Source organism: Ammodytes marinus (genome assembly GCF_949987685.1).
Source record: "Ammodytes marinus genome assembly, chromosome: 3".
Taxonomy (NCBI): domain Eukaryota; kingdom Metazoa; phylum Chordata; class Actinopteri; order Uranoscopiformes; family Ammodytidae; genus Ammodytes; species Ammodytes marinus.
In genome coordinates, this window is record NC_137232.1 from 29695743 (window position 1) to 29723394 (window position 27652).

The 27652-nt window shown below is 41.6% G+C and overlaps 1 protein-coding gene across 1 annotated transcript; it reads left to right on the top strand.

The window, feature by feature from the left end:
- Positions 1-289: 289 nt before the first annotated feature.
- igsf5b (immunoglobulin superfamily, member 5b) lies at positions 290-24121 on the top strand (the record flags this gene model as incomplete). Its single annotated transcript, XM_080024840.1, has 8 exons — positions 290-584; positions 3668-3795; positions 4024-4189; positions 4750-4881; positions 7137-7244; positions 8251-8318; positions 8680-8766; positions 23915-24121. The coding sequence occupies 8 exons, from the start codon at positions 290-292 to the stop codon at positions 24119-24121; spliced, it is 1191 nt and encodes a 396-aa protein (XP_079880966.1).
- Positions 24122-27652: the final 3531 nt, after the last annotated feature.

The following is a 27652-nucleotide window of genomic DNA, read 5'->3' on the forward strand; positions in this document are numbered from 1 at the left end:
TAAATGTGCTTTAGGGCTGCTGCTAGGTGGATTTCCATTCCTCTCAAGGACTCCCCTTGTTTCCAATGTTTGTGCTTGTAGATCAGCTTACTTGCTCCATTATTTACCATGAAGACATAAGAATGGTGTCCATGTATTCAACTAACTCTCATTAAGACATCAAATAATCGCAAATCCCAATATCTCCTTTTGCAGTAGTGTGCAGGGAGGTACACAGGTATGATATGTCAAAGTACTAATGTGTTTTATGTCTGTCTCTCTTTGGACTGTTGGAGCAGTTGGAGCTAAGATGAAGCTGTCACCCGAAAGCCTCACCGTCCTGCGAGGAGAGGAGGCCCGGCTTACCTGCAGCCCCTCTGTCACCCAGTGGACCGTCATGGTGTGGCTGCTGAACGGTACAGCAGTCCTCACCATCTCTAAGGAGATTGGTGTCCTGCCCTCCATCAACCCTAATGTGACAGCAGAGAAAAGCCGGGCAGACGGCTGGGTGTTTGTGCTGAAAAACACACAGAGGCACAACCAGGGGCAGGTGACTTGTGACCTGCAGGGCATTGATAGGAAAACAGCGAGCCTGTTCGTGCAAGGTCCGTATGTATACGTGTGATCGCATTTTTGTGTGTGAGATGGATTCAGAGGAGCTACTGTATGCATTTGTGTTACCTTGATTTATTGTTGTTATTTCTGCTGCAGAGGATTTCAAAGGCTTTTTTTGTGCATCCAGGATTCCAGCTCCACTCAGGGCTATCACTGTTTTTCAAACAGGAGTTTTCGCATCACACACACACACACACACACACACACACACACACACACACACACACACACACACACACACACACACACACACACACACACACACACACACACACACACACACACACACACACACACACACACGCATACACACACACACACACACACACACACACACACAGAGGTAAATGCAGAGAGTAAGCAAAAGTTGTCTAGCTGCTTTCGTTCTGCCCACCCACACACTCACAAAAGAAAGACAAGAAAGAGGAACAGAAAAATAAATAGTTTTTTAATCTCAGTATTCTTGGTGCTTCTCCAAAATAAGTGCACTTTGTTTTAATCTGTGTAAAGTTTTTAGCTTTCTGTGAAAGCGGCTGAAGTAACGCCTCGGTATATCAAGGGTGAGAAATCATTTGGGCCTGTGGGCTTCAGTGCAGTTGCCCAGGCATGTTTGATGGTCTCAGTGACATTGTTGATGACAGAGCTTGGGGTGTTGGGGATGGAAATTGATTGGCCCTCGGTTATAAATACCAGGTGGAAAGCACGCTGGACTCCATGCCAGTAAGAACAGGATTTACAGCCTATCTCCTCTCCTCCGATGCTTTGCCAAAGGGTGGGCGAGGAGGACTGGGTGGCACATTTGCTGGTGAGCAAAGAGTCAGGACTTGATAAGAATCTGTGGATCTGGGCACATCTGATGATGTCGTTTTCTGAAGCTGGAGAGCACTGCAGCATGACCCAGCATTTTAATAAGTGGGACTGCCCTGATAGTAATTACAAAAAATACTAAACAAGCACATTAGAGAGATTTTTGTACTAAAATTGGCCACACCATTCACTTTCAATTAAGTCTTATGTCTACACAAATTAGGGACTGAATACAAATGATAAGGGGTGGAGTTTTGCATTTACTCTTTTTTGTACCGAATAGAGTCGGACTTATTTTGGGAGAGCAGAAAAGGATATTTAAATGTTTTATCTGAATAAGAAAGACGGATCAAAGGAATGCTTTTATATACTTTATAGTTATTTCTGTATGACCCCTTAGTTCATCGATTGCCTGACACGCTATGGGATGATATTGACTGCACAGTAATCACACAGAGACAAAGCAAAGTTGTATCTCACATGGACGTGGCATGTCTCAAACTACATTACAACCAATTATGAAAATTATTCAAGATTGGCTTGGACCTGTGTTTCTCTTGACCTCGTCCTTCAGCTTATCTGCATCCACAGTACAGTATGCACAAACTGAACTGAGCTCAGCTAAAACCAAATCTGCGTGGAAACATCCCCCCCTCTGCAAAAAAGCGAGAGGAAACAAAACCAATGAACCATCGCCTCCGATATATTATGGAGAAAGCCTCCATCGCTGCCAGCGCCACAAATCCCCACTGACATATGCAGCCATTAACGGCAGTGTATGGTGAATCAGGCCCCTCCAGACTGGATGCAGAGGATCACTATGGCCTGACACAGCCTTTGAATTAATTGTGCATCCTGGCACGCCCAGTTAACAGTCAGCAACTCTACCTGTGATTTGTGTGCTGCAGCTCTGAATATACTGTTGGAATGGAGCCACAAATCTACAGAGGGCTGGGTCGACTGCCAGCTTTAATTGTCCAATATGAAGACTCGCTCCTCTTCTTCTTCTTCTCTGCTTATTTCTCTTACTCACTCTCTCATGCGCAAGTAAAGCACGTACACGCAAACCTTTAGCTTGAGCCAATCAATAAGGCTGCACGGGCTGTTGAGTTGGGACAGGATCAGCAGTGAAGGCACACTCTTTGATATAAATCAGACTGGAGTGAGCATGCCTGCTATGATTGGCCTGTAGAGGCATGGTAGCCTACCCCTTCTCTTTCACACGCATATAGGATCCAGTGCACATACTGTATATGCTATTCATGTAACACCAGTTCACATATATTTAGACATCTTTAATTGCTGCCCTCAAAGCTGCAATTTCCCCTCTGAGGACCCCTGCTAAAGAATCCGTGGGATTAGAGTTAGCTGAGAGCTCCTCGCCCTCACACAGCATGCCCAACGTCTTCAGAGTTTCCCTGCGATGATTAACGAACCTTATGCAACCTTATTTCATGGGATCACTTTGATTGGAGCTCTGGGAGGGAGTGCTGATGTCGTTCATTTCTCTATTCAGACGTATCAATCAAGCGTGAGTGCCCCAGATACCCGTCATCAGTCAGAGCAAACGAGGCTGTTGGTTCCCCGACCTTTATATTCACTGGCGCCCGTGATCCTCTTTAGAAGCAGCCGGCCGGGGTTCCACAATCAAGAACCGCTCGCTTTTAGAACATAATGGCAGAGATGTCTATGACACCAAAATCAGGGCATCAGATAAAATCCCCCGGAGAAAAAGGGACAAGCCTACAAGCGGGTACAAAACGTTTGAGGATTTGAACTTAAATCAACAGCGACACGTCGTTCGCTTAGACAAAGCACCGAAGCTTTTTGTAATTATCTCTCTGCCTATAGCAATTGTCCGCTGCATCCACCGCCTTTTCATTCTGCCAGACAATAGACCTCACATATGAGATACTGTATCTCCCAGGGCCTTAAGTGGCTTATTTGGCTGGCAGGGAAGGACATGAACGGGGGAAAGAGGGGGGAAGCATTCGTCAGGCAATTGAGACTTTGAGACGCGCGATCAATCAGGCGGGACTAATGAAATCTGTCTTTTCGTAAGTGAACAGGCCAACTGATGAGGTGATGCTCATTGTTTGGGTAGCGACATGTGCTGCTATGGATTCCAAAGCAGCATGTTGATGAATTTCATGCATGGCTAACCCAGTTTTGATGGTATTCATAAACTAACACACCCTTATAGACAAAACATACAATAAAGAAATTCAACATTCAGGGTTGGGAACATATTCTCCTCTCATTGCAGAAAAGGGCAGCGTTGAAGCCTTCGGGGACGTAAAGTTGGCCTTTAAGGGGCAGTCGGTCCTGTTCGAATGCCAAGCAATGGGATGGTACCCTCAACCTACTTTAGAATGGCATGTGAATGACAAAAAGGTAAAGGTAAATGTTTTTACTCTTCGTTTAGACGGGATGAATCAACTTAAAACAGATAACAAATTACACAAAAACGCTTCACATGAAAATTAGTTCTTCATCTGCATTTAAAAAAAATAGTTAAATGCAGATGACGTTTGAAGTATTCATGGGAAAACTCTGTAAATTCCTGTCAAGTCAGACTACAAATAATATTTATTCTCTCTTACTCTGGGGATTGGTATGGAGGTAAGCCTGAATGACTACAACATTAGTATTGAAGAGCCAGTGAAAAGCCTCTTCAATGTGATCAGCAACCTCAGCTTGATGGCGGTGAAGAGCTCTCGTGTGGACTGTCTGGCCTCTGTGTCTGCCCTGCCCACACCACTGAAGAGCAGCGTCCCTCTCACAGTGGGTGAGAGAACACGGCCATGGTGTTTTTACGTAAAATAACAAATGCACACATGCTCAGAGTTGTCTGGTAGACCTCTCTTGGTTCTGTTCTAGTCTAGATCTCTGTCGTCACTTTTCTGTGTTTCTACGTTCCTCCTCTTTTCCCAGCCCTTTTTATCTTTCGGGAAGCCTGTGAGTCATCACTGAGCATTACTTTTGAAGAGACGAGTGGAACTGCCACATTAACACTGCACAAGTTTGCATCGCTAGCCACTGAAGTGGAGCTGAGGTTGCAAAAACCTCTCCGATGCCTACGGCTTCGAAATACAAATGCTGCATTATTATCTTAGTAATGTTTCGTTTGTAGTCGTATAGCTGTGACATTTACTTCAAATCCACTCGGAGCGGCCTCCCTCCTCAGCAAACACCTATCGGGCCTACCGCTGCAAATTAAAACAAGAAAATTAAACACAGCTTTATTTTCACGATGCCTTGCAAATCTGTAATTGAATTGCAAAGTAACAACACTGCTTCAGCATTTCTTTTACCAAAACCCTGATGTGACCTTCCCTGCTGTTGCAGTTGCAGAGGTGTTGCAGGAAGGAGACGACTGCACCGTCCCTCTGGCGGTAACGGCGTCCCTCTCTACTCTGCTGCTGCTACTCCTGCTCGCCATCTGCACCGTCCTCTGCTACAGACAAAGGAGACAAGCAAGTAGGCACTTTTCTCTTACTTAAATTGCTCTAGGTGAAAAAAAAAACCTGCGCCACCTCCCCCTCCACTTTCCACAGCACAGAAAGTGTGATTAAAGTATAATGAAGAAGATAGGCCGTAACACGCTGTGACTCGGCACTGCCCCACGCTGGCCTTCACCAAGGGCACGCAATATTTTCTCTGATAAAGGCAGAAAAGCAGTTGTCAGCAGAACAAGTTTCTTCTCAGGAAACAGCAGCAGCACAAAGGTTAGAAAAGCATGTGTGTGTGACCGCAGGTTGGGGGTTTGAATTCCAGCACAGGAGGGAGCAATGACTATCAATCCTCAACTTGAACAACTACTGCTCTTCTTTTAAGAGAGACATGTTGCATACTCAGTATTCTTTGAAGTCTAGAGGTGACTAAAGGCTGCACTTACTTGCACGGCTAATGAAATTCTACAAGACCCATTAATTAGGGATTAAAGCCACCACACAGTGAGGTGGTTTTACTGCCGCTCATAACCCGACCTAGAAATATAATGGCGGTCGCTCTACTTGTCACCTCTCCAAACACAGAGGTCGATACCTTGGCAAATAATGGAAGTAAAATGGTTTGATGCCGTTGAAAAAAAAAGCCTTGCCAGGAAAGAGATGCACCATCTCTGAGGGGATCGTTGTTCTATAGCACAAGGAGGCAGAGGAAGGCCTGTTTGTGCGCGATAACAAAAAGTAGCCCTGAGTCACACATTTAGAAGTCAGTTTAATCCCTGTGACTGATTCTGGACCATTTAGAAATCATGGCTATACGGTTGAGAGCTAAAGGATTATCATAAGGCAGGTGTGACCTTTCTCTTCCGGCAGCAGATCTCGGAAAAAACCTAAAACGTCTGACACCTCCTTCACCATTGTCCTTGCCTCAGTCGCACAGCTTTTAATGTAACATCCCTGAGCAAGTTAGAGTAACTTTCGTGAGGAGGGTTCGCATGTTGGAGAATGTGGCAAGCTTCCAAGTTACTAAGCTCTTCTTTGAGTAATCCACCTCAAAGGGGAGTAATATATGCTTTGTAATTATTGGCAAAAAGAAGGGATCCAATATAGTCCCCCTCGAAGACTTTGGCCGGCATGACAGCGGGGATTTAAAATATAATGACAAAGGCAATTTCTCTCCATGTAAAAGGAACAGTTTATATCTCTCCTGAGGCAAGCGCCATGCCGCCATCTGCACTATTATTATATTGTTGTGTTTGCGCTGCGGCCAGGAGGACCTTTGGCAAAGACAACCATGAAGTAGCGTTACAAAACTCATTAACGCTCAGCTCCAGCTTTCACCGTTGAATTACTAACTGACTGGAGGCTAGGATATTAGTGCAGGGCCCAAAACTAATAAAAGGCGCAGACATTTACCGCTGTCATATTGCTGTAGATGCAGTGTGAGCAGGCACGATGGTTATGTGGCCAATGCAGTGAGGATAATAAAGTTGAAGGCTGATAGCTCGTAATAATTCTGTAAAGTTAATGTCTCATTTTCTTCTAACCTTTCAGAACCGAGCCCACAGGAGGCAATAAGGTAAGATTTAAGAGCCCCTTTTCGAGAAACCTCTTGCTTTATGTGGCTATATTTGAACAATGAATTCCTGGATTTTCATCAGTTTTTATACTAACAAAAATACCTTTATGATCCTCGGTGGAGTCTTCAGTTAAATTGACTGACTTGAGGAGAAAGTAGCTGCCAGTATAATCTGTGACAAAAGCAGAGACGCACGGTCCCGGCTGTATTGAGCTCCATGTATAGGCTACTTTACATAAGATAATATGGAGACTCAGCATGAATCTCAGTTAATACGTTTAACTTATTTCTGAGAATGAATAGGCTTTTATTGTCCCTCAATATAAAATAAATTCGAGGATATACATTTTAAATTTGGTGCATTAAATAGTTGTTAGATTTTGTTTCAACTTCATTAAAATTCCAATTTGTCATTACTTCATTTAAGAAGCAGATATATTAGCCGACGCGTTATATTTGTCAGCATGTCCCATGAAGCAGCTGACACATTCTACACTGAAGTGTGTGTTTAGCACATTGATTGGTCCAAGGTGAAAAAATGATGATAATGTTCACTTTTTATACGTCAAAGCACTTTATGATGAAACAATGAAGATGCTGCTGATGTACTGCTGCTTTGTGAGAAAACACAAGTGTCTGTCCACAACAGCAGAGCCTCAGCTTAAGGATCTCTTTTCCATTGGTCTGTTCTCTTGGGCCACATGCAGGTTTGACCAATCAGTGTGTGGGAGGAGAGGCTCAGTTGCTGAGGCGACAGGGGGGAAGTTCAACATGGGGTATTCTAGTGAGGGCCCCTCAGGTGAGAGAGCGACATGGTAGTTCACGATTATTATGGTCAACTGTTTCTTCACAATAACACAGCTAAGAGTAAAAGTCTGAGGGTACAGATGAATATTCCTGATTAATCTGACAGTGACAATAAGCAAGGTTACTACTGTACTAACTGCACAGATTTCAACAAACCCATGACAATGCTTCCGATGGCTTTTGAAGTTGAGATTTCTGGTTCAGAGTATTTAAAAAAAAATAGATTTCCAGATGGGTCTATAGAAGAAGTATTCAGATGCCAAAAGACAAGGTGAGTAAAATAAACACCTAAATGTACATTTTGGACCATTGATTTAAACTAGCATGAAAGAAGATGGGTTATGCAAGCAATACAGCCAAAATAAAAAAATTACCAATGCTTGAATAAACAATGTTTTTGCCTGCCGCGTCTAGCCTTAATAAGGCATCTTTTTACATTCAATATGAAAATCAGTCGACTGTTAAAACTTGCATACATTGTGCAGTTCATTGCATTAATATAAATTCTGTTTTTGTTTTGTAGTCAAAGTTAAATTATGATTGCTTGATGATGCACTTTTGTTGCTGATTGATTCTTGACTATATTATAATGACAAAAACAAACTCAGGTTTGATGTTAACAGCGATGGATAGCAAAACTTTCAAGAGCCTTCTAATCAATATTCATATTTTATGGAAATGAAAGGGAGCTGATGCATGTCTGCAATTGTAAAGAAAAAAATCAATTTGAATTTCTAAAAATGCTGGTACGGTCCTTTTACTGGCTTTATCACTTACAGCATATTGATACAGCAATTAGTAGCTTAATACTTCAAGGAACACCGAGCGCGTAAAATCTTTACGCTACTGGATTCAGACTCAGGCTCCTGTGTTTATTCGGTACACGTCTCAGATCTCTGAACCTCTAAATCGCCTGATTGCTTCTATTTTGCTGAGGTCTGCTTGAAGACCAGAGTAGGCTTTGGCTAGTCACAGGGGTCAGATCAGGATAAATCACTCTTTCTCACCCTGCAGATGCTGCTTACAATGATGAGCTAATCATGGAAACTCGTAGCCAGATGGACATTGTCAGCTTTCACAAGGTAAGATAAGATTAGAGAAAGTGATATTGGGATAGGGCTAGGGAAAGGGGGGGGGGGGGGGGGGTGGACAACAGCAGTCAGGACTGTGTTTATGTACCCTCTTTTTGAGCTCTGAATTGAGGTCACAAGTTCAGATCTGATTCACTGACTGTAAAGTAATGAACAAGTGCTTTGAGTTTGGTAATAGGATCATCTTATCTGGAGGTGCTAAAAATGGAAAAACAGTCAAATCTTCTAGTAATTTTAAGATGTGTCGTTTCCCGGGAGAGGTTTCAGGACGGGAACATTTTTTTTCTGTCCTGATTATAACATGGTGTAGGTCTACTCTTTCTGAAACCAAAATTTGATGGGTGTATTCCAGGTCCCCGATGTGGTGTCCTCCAGCAGCCTGTCTCTGCACAGTGAGAGCCAAGCCCAGGTGTATTTATCAGAGGAAAGCGCCAAGAACGTCAGGAGGATTACCACAGTTTAATATGTTTATTGTGATGTTACTTGATACAACACATAGGATGTTAGTTACCATGTTGTCAACAAATCATTTTTTCACATTTTTGTACAGCTAGAAGCTAATGTCATGTGATTTGAACTAAATGTGTAAAGCACACTTATTTTTTATTTTTTTTTAAACTATTACCTTTAACATTGCATGTGCGTCTTTAAAAAATAAAATATACAAAAACACATGTTCTAATATTCAATAAATTCTGTATTTTTATACAGTTATGTTCTTGTCTTATATTCATATCGTTGAAGCAGGTCATAGTTAATTGGACCAAAACAGCATGTACTCTAGCCTAGTACTGCATATTCAATACACAGAGGTGAGCATTTGAAAGATAAATTCCAGATTATTACAATTTTAGTCTTATTTTTTCAACTTATGCCATACTTTTCGTCAGTAAGGATACCATATAAATACATTAAATGATTGATGAGATCTGTGTTTTCAGCAAGATCATGTAAACCGATTATCTTATCCGTTGTATTTGGTGGTGAACTTCAAAATGAGTGCAGCTAAAATGTCAGAAATTCTCCAGTATAACTGTGGGCGGGCAAACATGGTAAGCACAGTATGTCAATGTTAAACCAGGTGGGTTGTTTGTAATCTGTGATGTAGTTTGGCTGTGAATAATTTTACCACTTGCCATGGTTTCCTGTATTAAAAACCTGAATATTTAGATCTTATTAGCAGGTAAATTGAAGCAATTTCAAGACAATCTCACTGAGGGAATTCTAATCCAGTTTTGTGGAAAACCACCATGATCCAATAAACTGTATCTATCTTTTTTCTTCATAGTATCAGCTATATATCAATTCATCTCCCAGTTATGGGAAGGAAATGGTACAGTATATACCATTTACAGTATAAATAATACAGTATCAATTGAAAAAGTGCTGCAATGAGAACAATGTGGTCCATGCATTACAGGCTTTCTGCAGTAATGCATGGAATATCATATTTATCTCTGTGAAGTGGGTGACATAACATTTGCATCTTATAAAAGTAAAGGATGAAGGGGAGTAGAGTGGGGGATATTGAGGTACATGAATCCTCCAGGCACTCTATAGTTTCAACTGCACTGTTGTTATTAAAAGGGGGTGGCATGCATTACATAGATGACGTGCTGGTACGACTTGTGTCCGCCAAAAAATATGTGCTGGAAAAAAATAATAATTTAAAATACTGCTGTAGTAAATAATACTTAAGCAAATATGTTTTTCATTGATACCCATGCATTATGTTTCACTTCTTTCAGAAACTGTTTTGAACTGGTCCTATGTTTATTAAACTAGTGCAGTGCCCGTAGTTAGCAGGTAATCAAAGAAAGATATTAGACAGTACATTTGGCTGCTATCATTGATGGCTAATTTTACACTGTTGAAGGTTATTATCAGTAACTTACTTTGTAGAAGTTGGCTATAGAGTAGGGCAACATTCCTTAGTGTATTGTGTAAAGATAACCACAAACTAATTCCATGTGTTTTCTTAAGTGAAATGAAACACAAAAGGTGTTAATTAATTAAGTGTTGAAGCCTAAAGAAGAATGGAGCTGTACAGGTGTTACCTATACAATCTGATATTATGGTACCCTGCAAACTGCCATCCATACTGCACAATGCACTCAAACTCAGTTGCCTATGTTTTTTTTTTTTTTTTAACCTTTATTTATACAGGTAAATCCCATTGAGACCGAAGACTCTTTTACAAGGGAGACCTGTTTCCCTTTCCCACGTTACCATTCACGCACACATTCATACACCGATAGCAGGCTAACTATCGACATTCACACGAGGCATGGTGGGTGAAGTGTCTTGCCCAAGGACACAACAACTATGACATAGGTGGCAGGGCGGGGATCGAACCTCCAACCCTTTGATCATCAGCCGACCCGCTCTACCAACTGAGCCACAGTCGCCCCTGTAGTAGCTTTAATGGCTGCACTGTGTATAAAAGGAGTCTATGCTGCACGCCATGACACCATTGTCAACCCCATTACCATTACTGTTAGGTATTTGAAAGATAAGACAGAGTTTGGATAACTGTCAATTAACGTTGACGTTTCAGTAGTCAGCTGTGTGTGTGTGTGGGGGGGCGCGGGGGAAGACATGCGGTTTAGCGTTTTTAACGTTAACGTGTCAGTAGCAGTCAGCTGCGTGTGTGTGTGTGTGGGGGGGGGGGTGTAACTTGTTTTTGTTGTCACATTTTGTGGAAGCATCCGAGCCCGTGCTGTATTATTACAGTGAAAATAACGTAAAGTGCAATCTTTACCACCAAAGCGGAAGGTGGAGCAGGTGAGGAGTTGTTGAGGAAGTAAGAGTAGGCTGTGTGCGGACTGCTTTCGGTTTAGCGTTTTTAACGTTAACGTGTCAGTAGCAGTCAGCTGTGTGTGTGTGTGTGTGTGTGTGTGTGTGTGTGTGTGTGTGTGTGTGTGTGTGTGTGTGGTGGTGGTGGGGGAGGGGTAAAACTTGCGCTCGGGCTTTCGGTTTAGTTAACGGATCAGTAGCAGTCAGCTGTGTGTGTGGGACTTGGGCGGATATAAAACATTTTGTGGAAGCATCCGAGCCTGTGCTGTATTATTACAGTGAAAATAGCGTAAAGTGCAGTCTTTACCACTAAAGCGGACAGGTGGAGCAGGTGAGGAGTTGTTGAGGAAGTAAGAGTAGGCTTTGTGCGGACTGCTATGTGTGTCCCGCTCTTCAGAGGGAGGCGGGGTTTATTCGGAGATTACTTCATGCTCCGTTCTCACTGTGGCCTTCAGTGTGCGCACGTACTTCTAAAAACTTCACAATGAAGGCTGAAGGATGCACACCTTCGTACTTCTAAAAACTTCACAATGAAGGATGCACACCTTCGTGCTGTGCGCAAGCAATATCCGGAAGCTCATGCCGATCTGACTAAAACTCAGAGAGATATGCAAGCCACAGACACACACACACAGACAGACAGACACACAGACAGACGTTTCTTGCTTTATAGATATATAGATTATCATCATCATTGTTGACAACGTTACCACATCTAAAACAAAAAATATGTACAAATGAGGAAACAAGATTTTACTGGATAACGCAGTTACTCCTCCAGTATGAATGTATTGTTGGTCATCTCCTACAACGCTTCCTAAAGGAAATGGCTACATGTAATCAGAAGCTTCTGTTTTGTTGAATGGGAAGTACTTTCACTGAAATTCCAATGCACATTCTGATTGGACCTTTTAGCTTCAGATTTGATTTACCTCGGCTGGCAACCGTGATTAGTTGAATATGACTCCAAGTCCATGAGAGATCAGAGATGGCATTGTCGCTCAATCACTGCAAATTCACATTCTGCGAGAAACGAGTGCCGACATTTGCAGTGGACTCATTTGTTAGGTTGTATTCTTACGTACCCCTCAACAGGAATTAACAAGGACACATACCTTGGTAAAGGGGAGGGCACTGAAGGAGCACACAGATATGGTTTACTTCGTTTTTACGTCTTATTTTGTTCATCTAATGATTGTACATTTCACTCAAAACCACAAACGTGAACCTCGTGGTGGGACTAGAGGAAAAGTCAGGGTATTACCAAAATTATGATTGATTGAGATTCATCCTCTTGGGACCATCAATGTCTACACAATTAATTTTATGGCAATCCATCCAATAGTTGTTGAGATTTTGCAAGGATCGATCAAATTTTGTATCAAAAACAGGCGGTAAAAACCATCACAGGGATTTACCGCCCTTCAAATGTGTAGCGCTGTTTTGTTCTGGCATTGTGCTGAAGGCGGTTCTATCTTGGTTTTTATCTCTATCATTCCTCTGATGGAGAAAAAGAAAGGAGAAATTGATTTAAAGGAACTGAACAGAAGGCATGGAGAATATACACATTTCACAGAAATCTTCGAAATTATTTAGTGACAGCATGCATGCTTGCATTATTGAAAATGGCTTGCTGACATAGATTTCCTGCTATTCCCTAACACCAGATGGCTTACACAGATCTCCACTTTGGAAATCACATCTCGCCAGTGAAAGTGAGGAAAGTGTTTGTCCTCTCCCTCTCTCCTGCTACGCTTTTCATCGTCGCTGCCTTCTGTTTTCCTTGCGCCGAACGCCTGGCATTGAAACAGCGGGGCTATTAAATAAATTAGCTTTCCTCCAGTGGGCCTGACAAAGAGAGGCGAAAAATGAGAGGCCTATTACATGACCCGCTTCAGTGTTTTGTTTTCCAGCTTAACCTTACCTCTCCCTGGGGCTTACTTAGGGCACTCCATCGGTCTCAGTTACGCTCCACAAAATAGCGTGTGCTCTTATCATTCGGAGGCATCTAAAGCTCAGAGAGCTAGCTGGGGCAGGTCAGTGACAGCTCTTTGAACAGTGCCATCTTAACAAGGTCCCTCCTAACTGTCACCCTTCATAACTGTAGGCATCTTCTGGAGTCCCCATCACTCAATCGCCGTCTAATCTGCCGCTAGTGTCTGTCACAAGCTGATCTCCTCCTCACGTCATCGCACGACACTACAGTGACATTGCACTGCTATACGCTGACGTCTACAAACTCCTTGGGTCTGCGAGGGACCAGCTGTCAAAACAGCAGGTATCTCCTTCCTCCATGCATGCATAACAGAAAATTAGCGAGTGGAACACTATCATCGGGGACAACGAGAGAGTAGTCTGCTGCTAGGGTGCAGCTCCCAAGCCACCTCCACAGTTATTCTGTTGGCAATTAGCAAGAAGTCAGTGCACTCTTTCTTTTTGGTGTATGGATAAATAAATGGAAACTTGGGCTAATGGCCCTCTTGAGTACAGTATGATGTCTCCAGCGGCTTGTTATATTCTGCTTTCCACTTCCTGTTCGTCAGGGTCTGTTAGCGGTCCAGTCAGTAAATTGCTTTAGGAAGAGTAGATGCCGAGCAAAAAAGCGCATTTACAGATATCTTAGTGCTAGAGAATCAATAATGTCTTCCTCTTTGTGTGTCTTTTTTGGGGTCATTTCTAAGCACTGGGCTGGCAATGTTCTATTCTATTGTTATTGTCAACAAATTCCATGGAAAGACCAAAACCAACAGTGTATTTTATTTTTTTCAGCAGGGCGTTGCATGACTGTAATAACTATGATGCCAGTTCTCATTGTAATGAACGATCATGACAGCCAGTACAACAATGTAGTAAATTAATGTATTTTTAATTTCAGTGGAATATCTAGAACAGCAGACATACCTTTTGATCAAGTGCATTACAAAATTAAGATCCAATTGGTGATTAATAAATTCCAGACCTCAAGTGAGCCAAATACAATTTGGCGACACTGTCTCCATCTTTTATCATATACCTTTCAGTACACTGGGTCACAAGGACTTTACTGGACCTCCTCCAACATATACAGTATATGATAATAAAGCACTTCATCATCAGGTTTTATTAATAAATATGTGACCCCAGTGACTCTTAAGAGCTTTGCTGCTTCAGGATGCCACTACGCTGACTGACTTGAATTAAATGGGCCCACTTTGCTCTGGTCAGGGCAAATTAAGTGGTTGGTGCTTTGTTAAGGCTCTCGAGGGCCGGCACTGGTAGAGCATCACTGATGGATAACTTAATACGTCCTCTCATTATTGAAAGCTAATGCTTTTAAGAGCATGGCGATGCAGGGTTCCTACTAAATTAAAGGCCTTTAGAAGTAACTCTGTGCCACTGTATCATGTGCCTAGGGGCCATTACCAGCAATTGAGGCTAAAATATCTCACACAACCTCGTTAGCAGGGTTTGCAACTCAACAAGTGATTTTGCAGGCTAATCACCACAGCGTATTGGTAAGAGTTATTCAGTGGTCAGTGTTGGTGAACTGGCTTGTCTTGACAGTTACTAAACAGATAGCAAATAAAGGCTGAGACCTACTGTGACCTGGTCTTGCACTCACTACTTCACCTTAGGTAAAAATGACACATGACACATTCAAAAAGTCTTTAAATTTAATTTGAAACAGCTAGATCATCTCCTCCAAAAATCATACCTTCATAATCCCGCAGTTTAATTTTCCTGCTTTAGAACATCGGTTCAACTATTTGAAGTGTGGTAAATAAATTACAATCTTACCATTTTTTGCAGAACTCATACTCCTAAAGGGACGGAGGCCGCTGAAACTCTGCAAACCCTTCTTTTTTTTCAAGTGTCCTGACCTGCCCATCTGTCACGGCCGGGCTCAGGTGGCAACAACGTTGGCAGCGAGAGGGTAGCAGTTCAGCACGTCAGCGCTTCTGCAGACCACATCCCCTGATAGTTCTGTCCTGATAAATGATACCCAGCTGTCATTGAATGGGCACCCAGCAAGACTTACGCCCAGACTCGCACTTGTAATAGAAAGTACTTCCAAAAGTCCAGCACTCACTCGTTGCTCAATCTGACAACCTTGGACGATAGGCTGGTAAGGCATGTCCCACGGAAACACTTGCTTATTCTCTGCGATGGGCATTCTGGGCATCCCTGGCACGATCAGCTGACTTATGCACCAAAACTAAAGCAATAGTTATTCGCCCAAACGTCATTTTGTTTTGAAAAAAAAAACCATACGGAGTTCATCTCCACGGTAATTTTTTAGTTTTTGGTTTGATCTTGTATTGGATCACATGATATTGTGAGAGTTGTGAGGTGTCGCCAATATGTTTAGACATTTATGTATTAATTACGTAATTGGGAAAACACTTAGAAACACCTTCCATACACGATCAAACCAACCACAGGACACAGCTTAAAAATGGATCATAGAACTAACTAAATATAAAAATAACTAACAACTAACATTTGAAGGTTAGGGTCTTATCAGTTTGTATTTTGTGGTACAAGGGGTACATGGGCCTACTATTTTTTTTTAAACATTTAAAACAGTTTGAAACAATGTATTTCTGACCATTGCCTGCAACACACCAACAAGCAAGTTGTCTTAAGAATGAATTGAAGAGTTTCAAGGACATATTCAAAGGACTTCTTCTGAATGGCCATCAGAAACACATTTCTTCTTGTATCAAGGCATCCAAAATGTCTCTCTCTGAACCTTTGGTTTTTAAATTTGTGTTTGATTTAGTTTCGGTCATGTGGCAGGATCCTAGCGAGGGTGGGAGGGAGATGATGGATAATATACTACTCAGGATGAGAGACTTCACCTCAGGCTCAAGGAGGAAAGCCGGCCACACTTCATCTGCCTTACACCTTAAAGATAGTAGAAGGAAAACACACACACACACACACACACACACACACACACACACACACACACACACACACACACACACACACACACACACACACACACACACACACACACACACACACACACACACACACACACACACACACACACACACACAAGTAAGGAAGTAAAGGCAGGATTTTCACTGCAAAAATGATGGGGAAAGCAACATGATGATTGAAGTATTTGATCAGTGACCCTCAGATATTCTGCAAAAGTTTCTGTATTGATGGTGTGAGGACACTGTAGTTCGAGTGATCAGTGGATCAAGTGTCAAGTTTGTATTTTCCTGCACCATAAATTTAGGGATAAATAAACGTTTTTCTTTTATTACCATTAACGCCTGATTTCTACTACAATCCATCGCTGTGTAACGTCCTGCAAGTGTATAAGCAAATTATGCATTCAGCTTCCTCTGCATGTTTTTTTACGTGACACAGATTAGCATGTTTACAGAATAAAGATGCTTTTTTTTCAAGAAGTTTGTTGTGCAAATCTGTTGCATGGTTGTCTCCTGGATGGCGGCGGCAGGTAGAAAGTGCAAGTGAAGAATGTAGTTGGTCCCCATAAGAGGCTTTCAGCACAACATACTAGTGCAGCTTGGTCCACTGCAGAATATTTCATCAAATGGCACAGCTGTCATTTTTGGATGATCCCCATATGCCCTCTGCCTGGACACCATGTCCTAAAACTCAATGTCACAACCCACTGATAAGTTTAACCCGTTTCTGAAATTAATGTGACATTTCAACATGTATAAGACATTTAATATAACTTTAACAATTCATCCAACATCATTTCATAACATTTTTTTATTAATGTAGTTCATTTTTTCCTCACCTTTGGCTTTAAAAAAAAAATCACTATAGAAATTTACAAACGCTTGAACATATCTGGTATTGGTAATTAATAATACTGATAAATGCACAGGGCATGATGAATAAAGTCACATTTTCTTTCTTAAGAAACAAAGGAGTCATTTCAATTTTTTTCCTGCTTTTCTCCATTACTGTAACAGTTTTTTTTTCTTCTCTTAGATAACCAAATCAAAGCCTGCATTGACTCCTGTGTCCTCTGGGCTGGTAGGAGGCAACTGAGCAGCTCCTTCTATCTAACTCAAACACAACAATCAATGGGAGCAACATGACAAATGCATCCGATGCATAACTGATGGGAATATTGCAGTGCCAGCCTTATTTTTCACTCAAACAGCCTTTTTGAACGCATCGTTCTCTTGTTTGACAAAACTTGTTGAAATCTGAAATCTCTCTCATTAATAAGCTGCTAGCAATGTCTGATGACATTATTGGGACTAGCCGTCAGATGTTTCGTTTTCTCTGACCACAATCCAAAACTCAAATTTTACAAAAATAAAATACCAGGAAAAGCACTGTATCATCACCATCCGTGGACATTTGAAGTTCCACCAGGAAAGACCAACCAACAGCAGTTTACAGTTCATGCATTATTTTCTGGTAGAGAATTTTGAAAAAAACAGACACTTTTACATAGATAAAATACCTGTCGATCTGGTGAGTTTATATAAGTGAGATAATGCGTCCAAAATTGATAATATAAGAACTTCATATGTGTAACAAATTCCAAATGTGGAATGAAAAAAGTTAAGTCTATGGCACAGATCGCTGCTGACCATCCCACAATCAAAATGTAGAAATGAACAACACATCTGTGTATAAATGTCTAAATTCTTAGTAAATTACTGAGAATGTATCTTATAAGAAGCAGTGAATGAAAAACCCTATCCCCTTGAAAGATGTGGAGTAATGTAATTGGATGAAATGCTAAGGAGAGATACAGTAGATGTGTGTGGTTGGCGCTGGGTTGAGGTGAGTCAAACTTCTCTTACTGCTGCTTTAGAATATATACTGACAGAAGCATCCATCAAAATCTAAGTCAGTCAGTAGCACAATGTCTAGAACCTCACTTTATCACTGACCTCAGTTATTATCATACTGAGTTGACCTGCATTTAACCAGAGTACAATGTGAGCTTTTCTTTCACTCTCCCTCTTGGGTCATATTCTAGGTCATTCTGCACCCTGTTCTCTGATAACAGTGAGGCACCTGCAGCTAAATTGGAATAACCTCAATAAATATCTCCTGAGCCAGGCCATTTGGCACCCTTAGCAGCTATAGGTTTAGGAGTGAATTCTGGAAAATTAGACACTCTTGGCATTTTAGTTCAACCATCCAAAACAAACTAAGCCATTTTCAGAGACCTGGGGGATCTATTCTGATGGAGAGCCATACCTTCTTCTTCTTAATATATTTGTTCTTCTATATTATATTTTTCCGCAGACATTGTGTCCTGAAATGCATGTCCCTATACGTTCTATACAAGCCTATTTCCACACCCCATTGCCACAGAGGCAACGATGTATTATCGGGTCTCTTTGGACAAAATGCTGCAGTATAAACCATTACAATCTTTGTTGTTTATATTTGATTTTCCTACATTCAACCCTAAGTTGCATGTACGTATTTCAACTGGGTTGAGTTTCTTTGGAGATTAGAAATGTCTCCACATGCTCTGGTCTCTCTTCCTCTTTCGTCCAGTGCAGTTGGAATGAGAAATGATTAATAGGCTTCTGAGCTAATGGCTATTGATAGGCCATCAGTAATGTACCCCCATGCTCAGCCAAAGCCTTTTGTGCTCCTCTTCAGGAGGCTTGCTTCAGCAATTTCATGTCTCATAAAATACAGCTTGAAGTAATCTTCGGAACCAGTTTCCAATAATGTCATTGGGAAGTTGGGGGAAACCAAGGTCTTCTGGCCGCATAGTAATTAGGCTGTCTCATCACGGCCACTCTGTCGTTTGCTGCTGAGTTGACTGGTTCTCTCTTTTAGGACTTTGGCTGAAATACATAGAATATAAAGCCCCCCTCTCTCTCTGCGCCCAGCTTGGGAATGAGAAACAACATCATTGAACACCCCCCTGGTGTGGATGCTTGAACATCTTGATTTTCCACCCTTTCTGAAATGAGAGTCAACAGAGATTCCCCCTTTCAGAAAAAAACCCTGAGCCAGCAGACTGTTTTTCTCTGTCCTCTCAGGCGGCATAAAGGCTGCAATAAACCAAGCCGAGTGTTTGTTTACCTCCAAATAAAGCTCTTTAATGTGTCACTGAATTTTCTGATCTCACCTGACACTTTCAGACACAGAGCTTTGCATTTTATTATGCAACTACTCTAGTATGCAGATCTCCTCTCTCGTTTGGGCCCATGTTTCTGGTTGTAGTGTTTTGCTTTTACAGAGTTGCTGTTCTGTGTGCAGCATGATGAGGCAATAAAAACACTTTAACATAATGGAACAGCTGCTTTTAACAGCTCCATAAATGTGGTCCTGGTAATGTAAAAGGCGGTAAAACTTTCCTGGCACCAAAGTGCTCCACAAATAATGTTGTCACATTAACATTGTGCAGATCCAGCCAAAAGCAGGTGAAGTGGCGCTCTGGTCGAGATGGATGGGACAATAGTTAAGTCAATGTATTTATTAAGGTTCATTTAAAACCAACACATGTTGACCTTACAGATGTATTTCAAACGTAATTACACCATTAAAGTGTAAAGTGAAAAATTGGTGAACAACTGTAATGATTAATTGATTAACTCATTAATAAATGACAATGAAATGAATGTAATCAGATTTAAAGACAAATCTGTTAGTACTTTTACAAAGTGATGAATACAATTACCAAGATAAGACAGAAAACAATACTTGACTCAATTATATTTTTTAGAAAACATGCCTATTCACTTTCTTGCCTGGCTCTGTCCATTGAAAAACTGTTTAATTCATACAAAAAAAAGTCTCAATAAAGTCAGTTTGCGTGCTCAGCAATGCTAATTATCTCTTGACCGCAGCTGTGTATTTAAAAGAAAGATATGCGAGTGCCTTTGATCGATCTATCTATCTATCTATCTATCTATCTATCTATCTATCTATCTATCTATCTATCTATCTATCTATCTATCTATCTATCTATCTATCTATCTATCTATCTATAAAGCAAGAAACGTCTGTCTGTGTGTCTGTGGCTCGCATATCTCTCTGAGTTTTAGTCAGATCGGCATGAGCTTCTGGATATTGCTTGCGCACAGCACGAAGGTGTGCATCCTTCATTGTGAAGTTTTTAGAAGTACGAAGGTGTGCATCCTTCATCCTTCATTGTGAAGTTTTTAGAAGTACGTGCGCACACTGAAGGCCACAGTGAGCACAGTGAAAACGGAGCATGAAGTAATCTTTAAACCCCGCCTACCTCTGACGAGCGGGACACACACAGCAGACCGACACAGCCTGTTACTTCCTCAACAACTCCTCACCTGCTCCACCTGGCCGCTTTAGTGGTAAAGACTGCACTTTACGCTATTTTCACTGTAATAATACAGCACGGTCTCGGATGCTTCCACAAAATGTTTTATATCCGTTTAAAAGCTAAACCGAAAGTCTGAGCGCTTCCCCGCGCGTGCACACAAGTCCCCCCCCAGCCCCCCCACACACACAGCTGGCTGCTACTGACACATTAACGTTAATTGACAGCACGGTCTCGGATGCTTCCACAAAATGTTTTATATCTGTTCAAAAAAGCTAAACCGAAAGCCCGAGTGTGCCCGCGCGCACACACACAAGTTCCCTCCCCCACACACACACACACACACAGCTGACTGCTACTGACACGTTAACGTTAATTGACAGTTATCCAAACTCTGTCTTATCTTTCAAATACCTAACATTAATGTTATTGGGGTTGACAATGTTGTCATGGCGTGCAGCATAGACTCCTTTTATACACAGTGCAGCCATTTACTATATAGGCAACTGATTGTGAGTTTGAGTGCATCGTGCAGTATGGATGGCAGTTTGCAGGGTACCATAATAGTTTGTGGTTATCTTTACACAATACACTAAGGAATGTTGCCCTACTCTATAGCCAACTTCTACAAAGTAAGTTACTGATAATAACCTTCAACAGTGTAAAATTAGCCATCAATGATAGCAGCCAAATGTACTGTCTAATTTCTTTCTTTGTGTACCTGCCCTCTACGGGCACTGCACTAGTATTTTCAAATTTACCAAAATGTAGAAAAACAGTGCGTGTTTGTATATATTAATATTATATTTTATTATTGCAGTGTATTAAATCAAGACTCTTAATTTCCTCTTGTAAGGTTTTAATGATAAACCAAGCTCCCTGCGTTCCTCAAATCAACTTAGCGATATTATGACTGACGAATGATTTTACTTAATATGCTATTGAAAGACATGATGGGAAGGATTGGTTTAACATGGATTCAATTACTATCTATATGTTTCTACCTAATATGAGTAAACAGCAGGCATGCCAATATTACCAGACTAATCCATCCATGTGCAGGTGCTGACAGTGCACATTGGTTTGGCTCCGCTCCACTTGTTATTCAGTTGGTATTGATCAGCGACACAGACAAGGCAAGATATATTGAATCCAGACCTCACCAATACGCAAATAGCGCTAGATTCACTCTTAAGGCTTTTAGGTCAGTGGATTCCAGATCATCAGTGCCTGTCTCCCTCAGTCAGGCAAACATTCATCTGTCGTTTGACATTTAGACAGCCTGTCATCACTCACCATTTGACTAGCAGTATTCTTAGTAATTAGGCACTTACAGTATAACTGCAAAGTATGTGTGTTCGTATGTGTAACAATTTGTGTACAAGGGAACACGTGTGGGCATTACTGCACATGCTGTGTGTATATGCTATGTGCTTTTTCAAATTCCAATGGTTCTTGCTCCAAATTGTAAAATAAGAGATAAGGTAAGATATTCCTTCCTCCTTCGTCCCACAGCGGGGAAATCTACGGTGTTGCAGCAGCAGGATGAAAGAGGTAATATAATAAGTAATCAAACGTGTAGTAAATAAGTAAACAAACATAAGCAGACAGTCAAAATAAATGAACAGCAATGTATAATAACTGTAGAACAAAAACATTTAGTTAGTTAGAGTTTAGTGAACACTGTGCAGGGTATTGCACAGTGAACAGTGATATTGCATACTGTGAAAACCGTGCTATTGCAGATGGGGAAAGGTCAGTGTTGGTGTGTGTGGTCAACTAGCAGCAGTGTAGATTGTTTACTCTGCAGCTGCAGGAATAAAGGACATGTGGTTTCTCTCCCACATACACACCACGGGTGAGACAGCCAGTCCCTGAAGGAGCTGCTCAGTACTGTGAGAAAGCCATCATTCTCCTTTCTTCCAACAACTCCACATGATACAAAGGGCATCCCAGGACAAAGAAGGCCTTCTTCAATAGTCTTTAAAAGTCTCTTCATGTAAGCAGTCCAGATGCTGCTGCCGCAGCAGACCACTGCATAGAAGATGGTTGACGCCAGCACAGTCAAAAGGGTCTTGTTGCAGGAGTGTATGTTGCAATCCAAAATAACTAAATCTCCTCAGCAGGTGGATTCTGCTCTGTAATTTCTTATATATTGCATTTGCATTGACAGTCCAGTCCAGTTTATTATTTAGAAGAACACTTAGGTAATTTCACGATTTTACAATGTCGTTCACTGGTGTAGGAGTGGGGACAAAACAAGGGGAAGAAGCTAGCCTGGCTCTGTCCGACGATAACAAAATCTAAAACTCTAAAGCTCTACAATTGTGTAAGTAAAGACATTAAGATTTGGTTTCACGTGAGGTTATGTCTAATGACTGGGGGTGGGGAGGGGGTTTGGGACACAGGTGCGGACCCAGGGGCTTCTGAAAGTTATCCCCGGAAGCGAATATCGGGAAGGGGAGAAAACAAAAAACACAGAACTGTAAGGGCCACACAGGCTACCTTTAATATAACACACTAAACAACAAACTAAACCACCGCTGCCAAGCAGCTGAAAGAATAGACAAGTAACTCAACAGTTATCTTTGTACTCTAAACACAGAGAGCACTCAGAGAGAACCTCTCACTATCCCAGAGGGCGAGACAATGAGCAGCCCAGAGCACTGGGGGTCTCAGGGCATATATAACCTCTTCACACCTGGGCTCAATTAGCCAATCAGTGCCACACACACCTGATTGCAGTGAGTGAGCATTAACCATTCTTACAGGGCCGAAAGATTCCGTGCCCTCACAGTTATGTGTCAGTCAGACCATTTTTTCACCAGGAGTATTAACTTCCTGAAGTATCTTGGTTGTCTTATCATTGATGAGCTATAGTCATAGCATATAGTCAAACCTTCCGCGTAGACTTGGGCCGTATTTCAACACATGTCCTGCAAACTTGCGGATATGTGTAGAAATACGGACACGGAAACAACGTTGCAGTACCACCGAAAATTGCGGGGGGAGCGTTGCCAACAGTTCACTTTCAACGGCTCTATTTTGAACCAAAGAACATAACGAATATAATGTTGAAAACGTCTGTCTCAATTTACGCACGGAATGGGAGCATAAATGAGCATTAACCCTCCCTAATACCTAAACTGTACTGGTGGTCCTTACACTTTGGTTTTTGAACGGATTAAACAAACCGTAGACATAGATCAAGCCAGTGTAGGCGTTTCCTCCCTTTTCAGTAGTGATGCTAAGCTTAGCTAATGGTTGCTTGGCTATTGCTTCATATTCAATGAACAAACAAAAGAGGCTTCAATTTTAAAAAGGGAATATATGTGTGAAACTGTAACTTTAAAACATTTAATGGCTAAAAGAAAACTCATTAGTCAAGAATGCTGTTATCTACTGTATCAGGACACCCTGTGGTCCCTAACCTTTTTCCAGCACCGTTTCGATGTTTTTCTTTTCCTCTCGCAAACAGCCAGCCTGCTTCTCATTATCTGTACTCTGTCTCCAGTGAGCTGTGTGCTAATAGAAGCTGATTGGCTCTGTGGCTGTCGGTGCCCAGCAGCTAGTTGTTATTATAAAAATGGCTGTGCACACCCTGATGAAAGGGAGCGTCACACCACAGAGGTCCCTGACCACAGCCGACAATGCTTCGCAGAGTCGCTGGCAAAGAGAGGTTGTAAAAAGGAGCAGAACAGAGGAGTGTGAAAAGAAGGAGGGAGAAAAATATGTGTAGATCATGGAGAAGAGGATCCCAGGCAGGTAGGCGGAGCTGTCAGGTTTTCCCCCTGTGTGAGATTTCATTATGCATCTGTCAGCGGCCCTCCAGTGGTGGCCACAGGATTAGATTAAGTTGCCAACAACAGTCATAAAAACAGGGAGAATGTCCCCGGGCTCTTTTGACATGACGTTTTCTCAGAGAGTGTGTGGTTGTGCCCGCGCACGCACGCACACACACACACACACACACACACACACACACACACACACACACACACACACACACACACACACACACACACACACACACACACACACACACACACACACACACACACACACACACACACACACACACACACACACACACACACACACACACACACACAGTCAGTGATGGTTGGCCACATAAAAGAGCTAGAGTGTGTAGTAAAACTTAAATGTATAGAGGATGCAGCGATGGCTAAAGGGCAAAAGATAAACCCTCTTACTCTCTCTATAAGCTAGCTTTGTCTTTAGAAAAAAGCATTAGACAACAGTTCTATAGCAACACCTCTCAATCAATCACTGTTAATCACTGCAGATCTGCTCATACCAAATTCCATTGTTGCAAACATTTCTCTTTCATTCAAGCAATGTTTGATTCCTTAATGACAGAAAATGTAGAGTGAATTACGCCTTGAACCCTCTGTAAATTAGTTATTAGGGCATTGTTTATTGAGTCATGAAAATCTCTGTGTGCTTTTTCCAGCAGGAGCAGCACAATTTCCTATCATTTCACTGCACTCGCACATCTCAGCATCCCTGACCTGAATTATAAGGGCTGCTTTCAGAATGGACCAGTGGATGTTCTTTAATCAAACGCGTGGGGACATGAGATGAAACGTTGAACGAATCAATGGCCCGAGGCTAACAAACAGAACAACTTGATGCAAGAGAAATGAGGCCGCATCACATCTGTACCTCCTAGCTATGTACTGGAACTTGCCCCTCCTCCCGGGCACACAGACACACTTACAGACAGAATGTTAGGAAGGATTAAATCTTGGCTTATCAATCCAGTCCAGAATACACCACATCTGAAATCCAGTGCAGATGGGGTTGTTTTTACATGTAAAAAAAATCCAACTTTGAGAGATGACAACAGAGAACAAAATGTTGACTTCTAACAAGAATGTATTAATCTGAATTGATACCTATTTTATAATTTGTACAGATTTCCTTTTATTTAAACTATTGAAACAGAACCTGGAAGTGGAATGGGACTCTGTAGACTTGTGTTACAGACTGATCAAAACCCCATATTATGTTTGATGATAAAAATGTGTACACCCACGATTACTGTTGCGATTTCTCTTGTCTTTCAACAGAAACATCTCCAGAAGTTCTTGAAAAGGTAAAGGTAATATATTTATAACACTTTCAAATGCATGTCCTTCAGCAATGTGGTGTTTTGGAGCCCAAGGAACCACTGACAGGTTCCAAAGCAAAATGATCAACGGACGATTCTGGAGGTTCTCGATGATTACGAGTGAGATTTCCTCTGCTGTCATCACCTTTTCATTTTCCTCATCCTCTGCAGGTTTCTCTTTATATCCCTTTTTTTACTATTGTTCTTGACCGTAAAGCAGCTCACTCTTCTCCCACAGCTTGACCGATACCCGTGCCTGCCCCTCTGTACCAGGCTCCTGTGTTTCATAGCCAGGATAACCACAGTTCTCATATTCACTTTCTTCTGGCCCCTTTTTAATATAATCTAGAGCTCAATATCTCCCCTTTTCCATCCCCCGCTGTCCCAGTCTTACTTGACTTTTTCCCACTCTTTCTCAAAGGCACCTTTTATGCTCTCACTCTTCTTCTCCCAGGCAGCTCTGATCTGGTGCTTCTCCTCCCTTTGAGCGCAGAAACTCTCCTTGAGGGAGAGGATTTACTTACTTGTTTTTCTTCATCTCACCGTATCTCCCTCCGGATTCAGCATCCGGAGGGAGATGTCTTATTTTTGCTTCCCTTCTTCCGAAAGTTTTCTGTCAATTTCCCATTACATAGCACTGAGCTGAATGTATGTGGGTCCTACACGTCTTTTGCAAATGTATTAATGGTGTCTATTTATTATTTAGTTGCACAAATTAAACCCCCGTTTCCACCAGGCTGAAAAAGGGACACATATATTCCTCTCCCATAGATCATAGCTAGCTAATTCCAACCAAAGCAACAACATTGACAATATTAGAAAAAGATGATGTGTAAGGAAGAAAGTCCCACTAGGTTGAGGGATATATTTTTTATTGCTGACCGGCCAAAGCAAACACTATTATTGTTGTGTAATTAAAAGCCACAGGCTTGTTCTAGCTCATGGCGCTCAGGATACACATCTGCAATCAGTTAACTGCAGCGAACAGTAGCTTCCTTCTGTGGAGTCTGCAATAACAATGGAAAAAGACAAATCACTTCCCTCTGCAGATACAATCACATTTCAGAACACATAGTGCCACATAATGCTGCGGGTTGAATGCGCCGTGGACTGACTTGTACTGCGTGCTCGACCGTGCATCATCTATCTGGTGATGTCCCCCGCAGTGCACAGTGACTGTGAATTATACTTTACACTTGGTGCTTGTTGTTCAAACTGTGTGAACTCTGTAAGCTGTCACTGCAGCAGTGTCACCGAGACAAATCTGTGCGCGTTCAATTGTACTCAGGGATTCAAGGGACTGTGAGTTGTGCTGCATGGGAATAATCCAAAAACAGAAAACTTTTCCTCTCCAACTAATCTGGGTTTTATAAGCTTCTCATCAGCCCGACAGAAGCAGTACTGAAGTCCATTTAGAGAAATAGTACATGTTGTACTCATCTATGTAAATTTCACTAATAAGGTACAGAACACCTTCTCGCAGCATTTTACAACTAGTTCACTTTGTCTGTGAATTACAATTGCAGATGACATAAGGAACTGAATCTCACCGGAGATAGACAATGGTCCTATAACATACAATGATAGTACGCATGTCTGTTTGTGCAAAAGCAAGGATCAAAACTCTTAAAAAGGCTCCATCCTCTGTCAATATTTTACAATATAGCTTTGAGAATGGACCAGCTCAGCCTGGCTGTAGCTGGAGATATCTGATTATTTCAAACTATTTACACAAGTTGTCTATTGAATATAGACACTTGTGGTATGTGGTGAACTCTAAAGGGCAATGCCACATTATAACTATATTTTTCTTAAACAAATCCCATATAATTGTATTACTGTGTTCTTCCTGACTGATTTAACAATAGTTTGTTTGCTGTTTGTTTGTGAGGTGTATCTACCGGTAGCTGTATTGTGCTGTCCGTTTGATGTGCTATCCATGGATATGCTGTATGTTCCTAGTTATTGGTGTTTTTACTATTTTTATTGTTATTTTATTGCAGGTTGCCCTTTTAAGAACTGGCTGGGGACAACGGATTAGCACACACATCTAACAGGCTTATTTGTAGCATCTTGTCTGTTAATGAAAGAGGATTGTCCCTATCTTAAATAAATGAATGAAATTAAATGAAATAA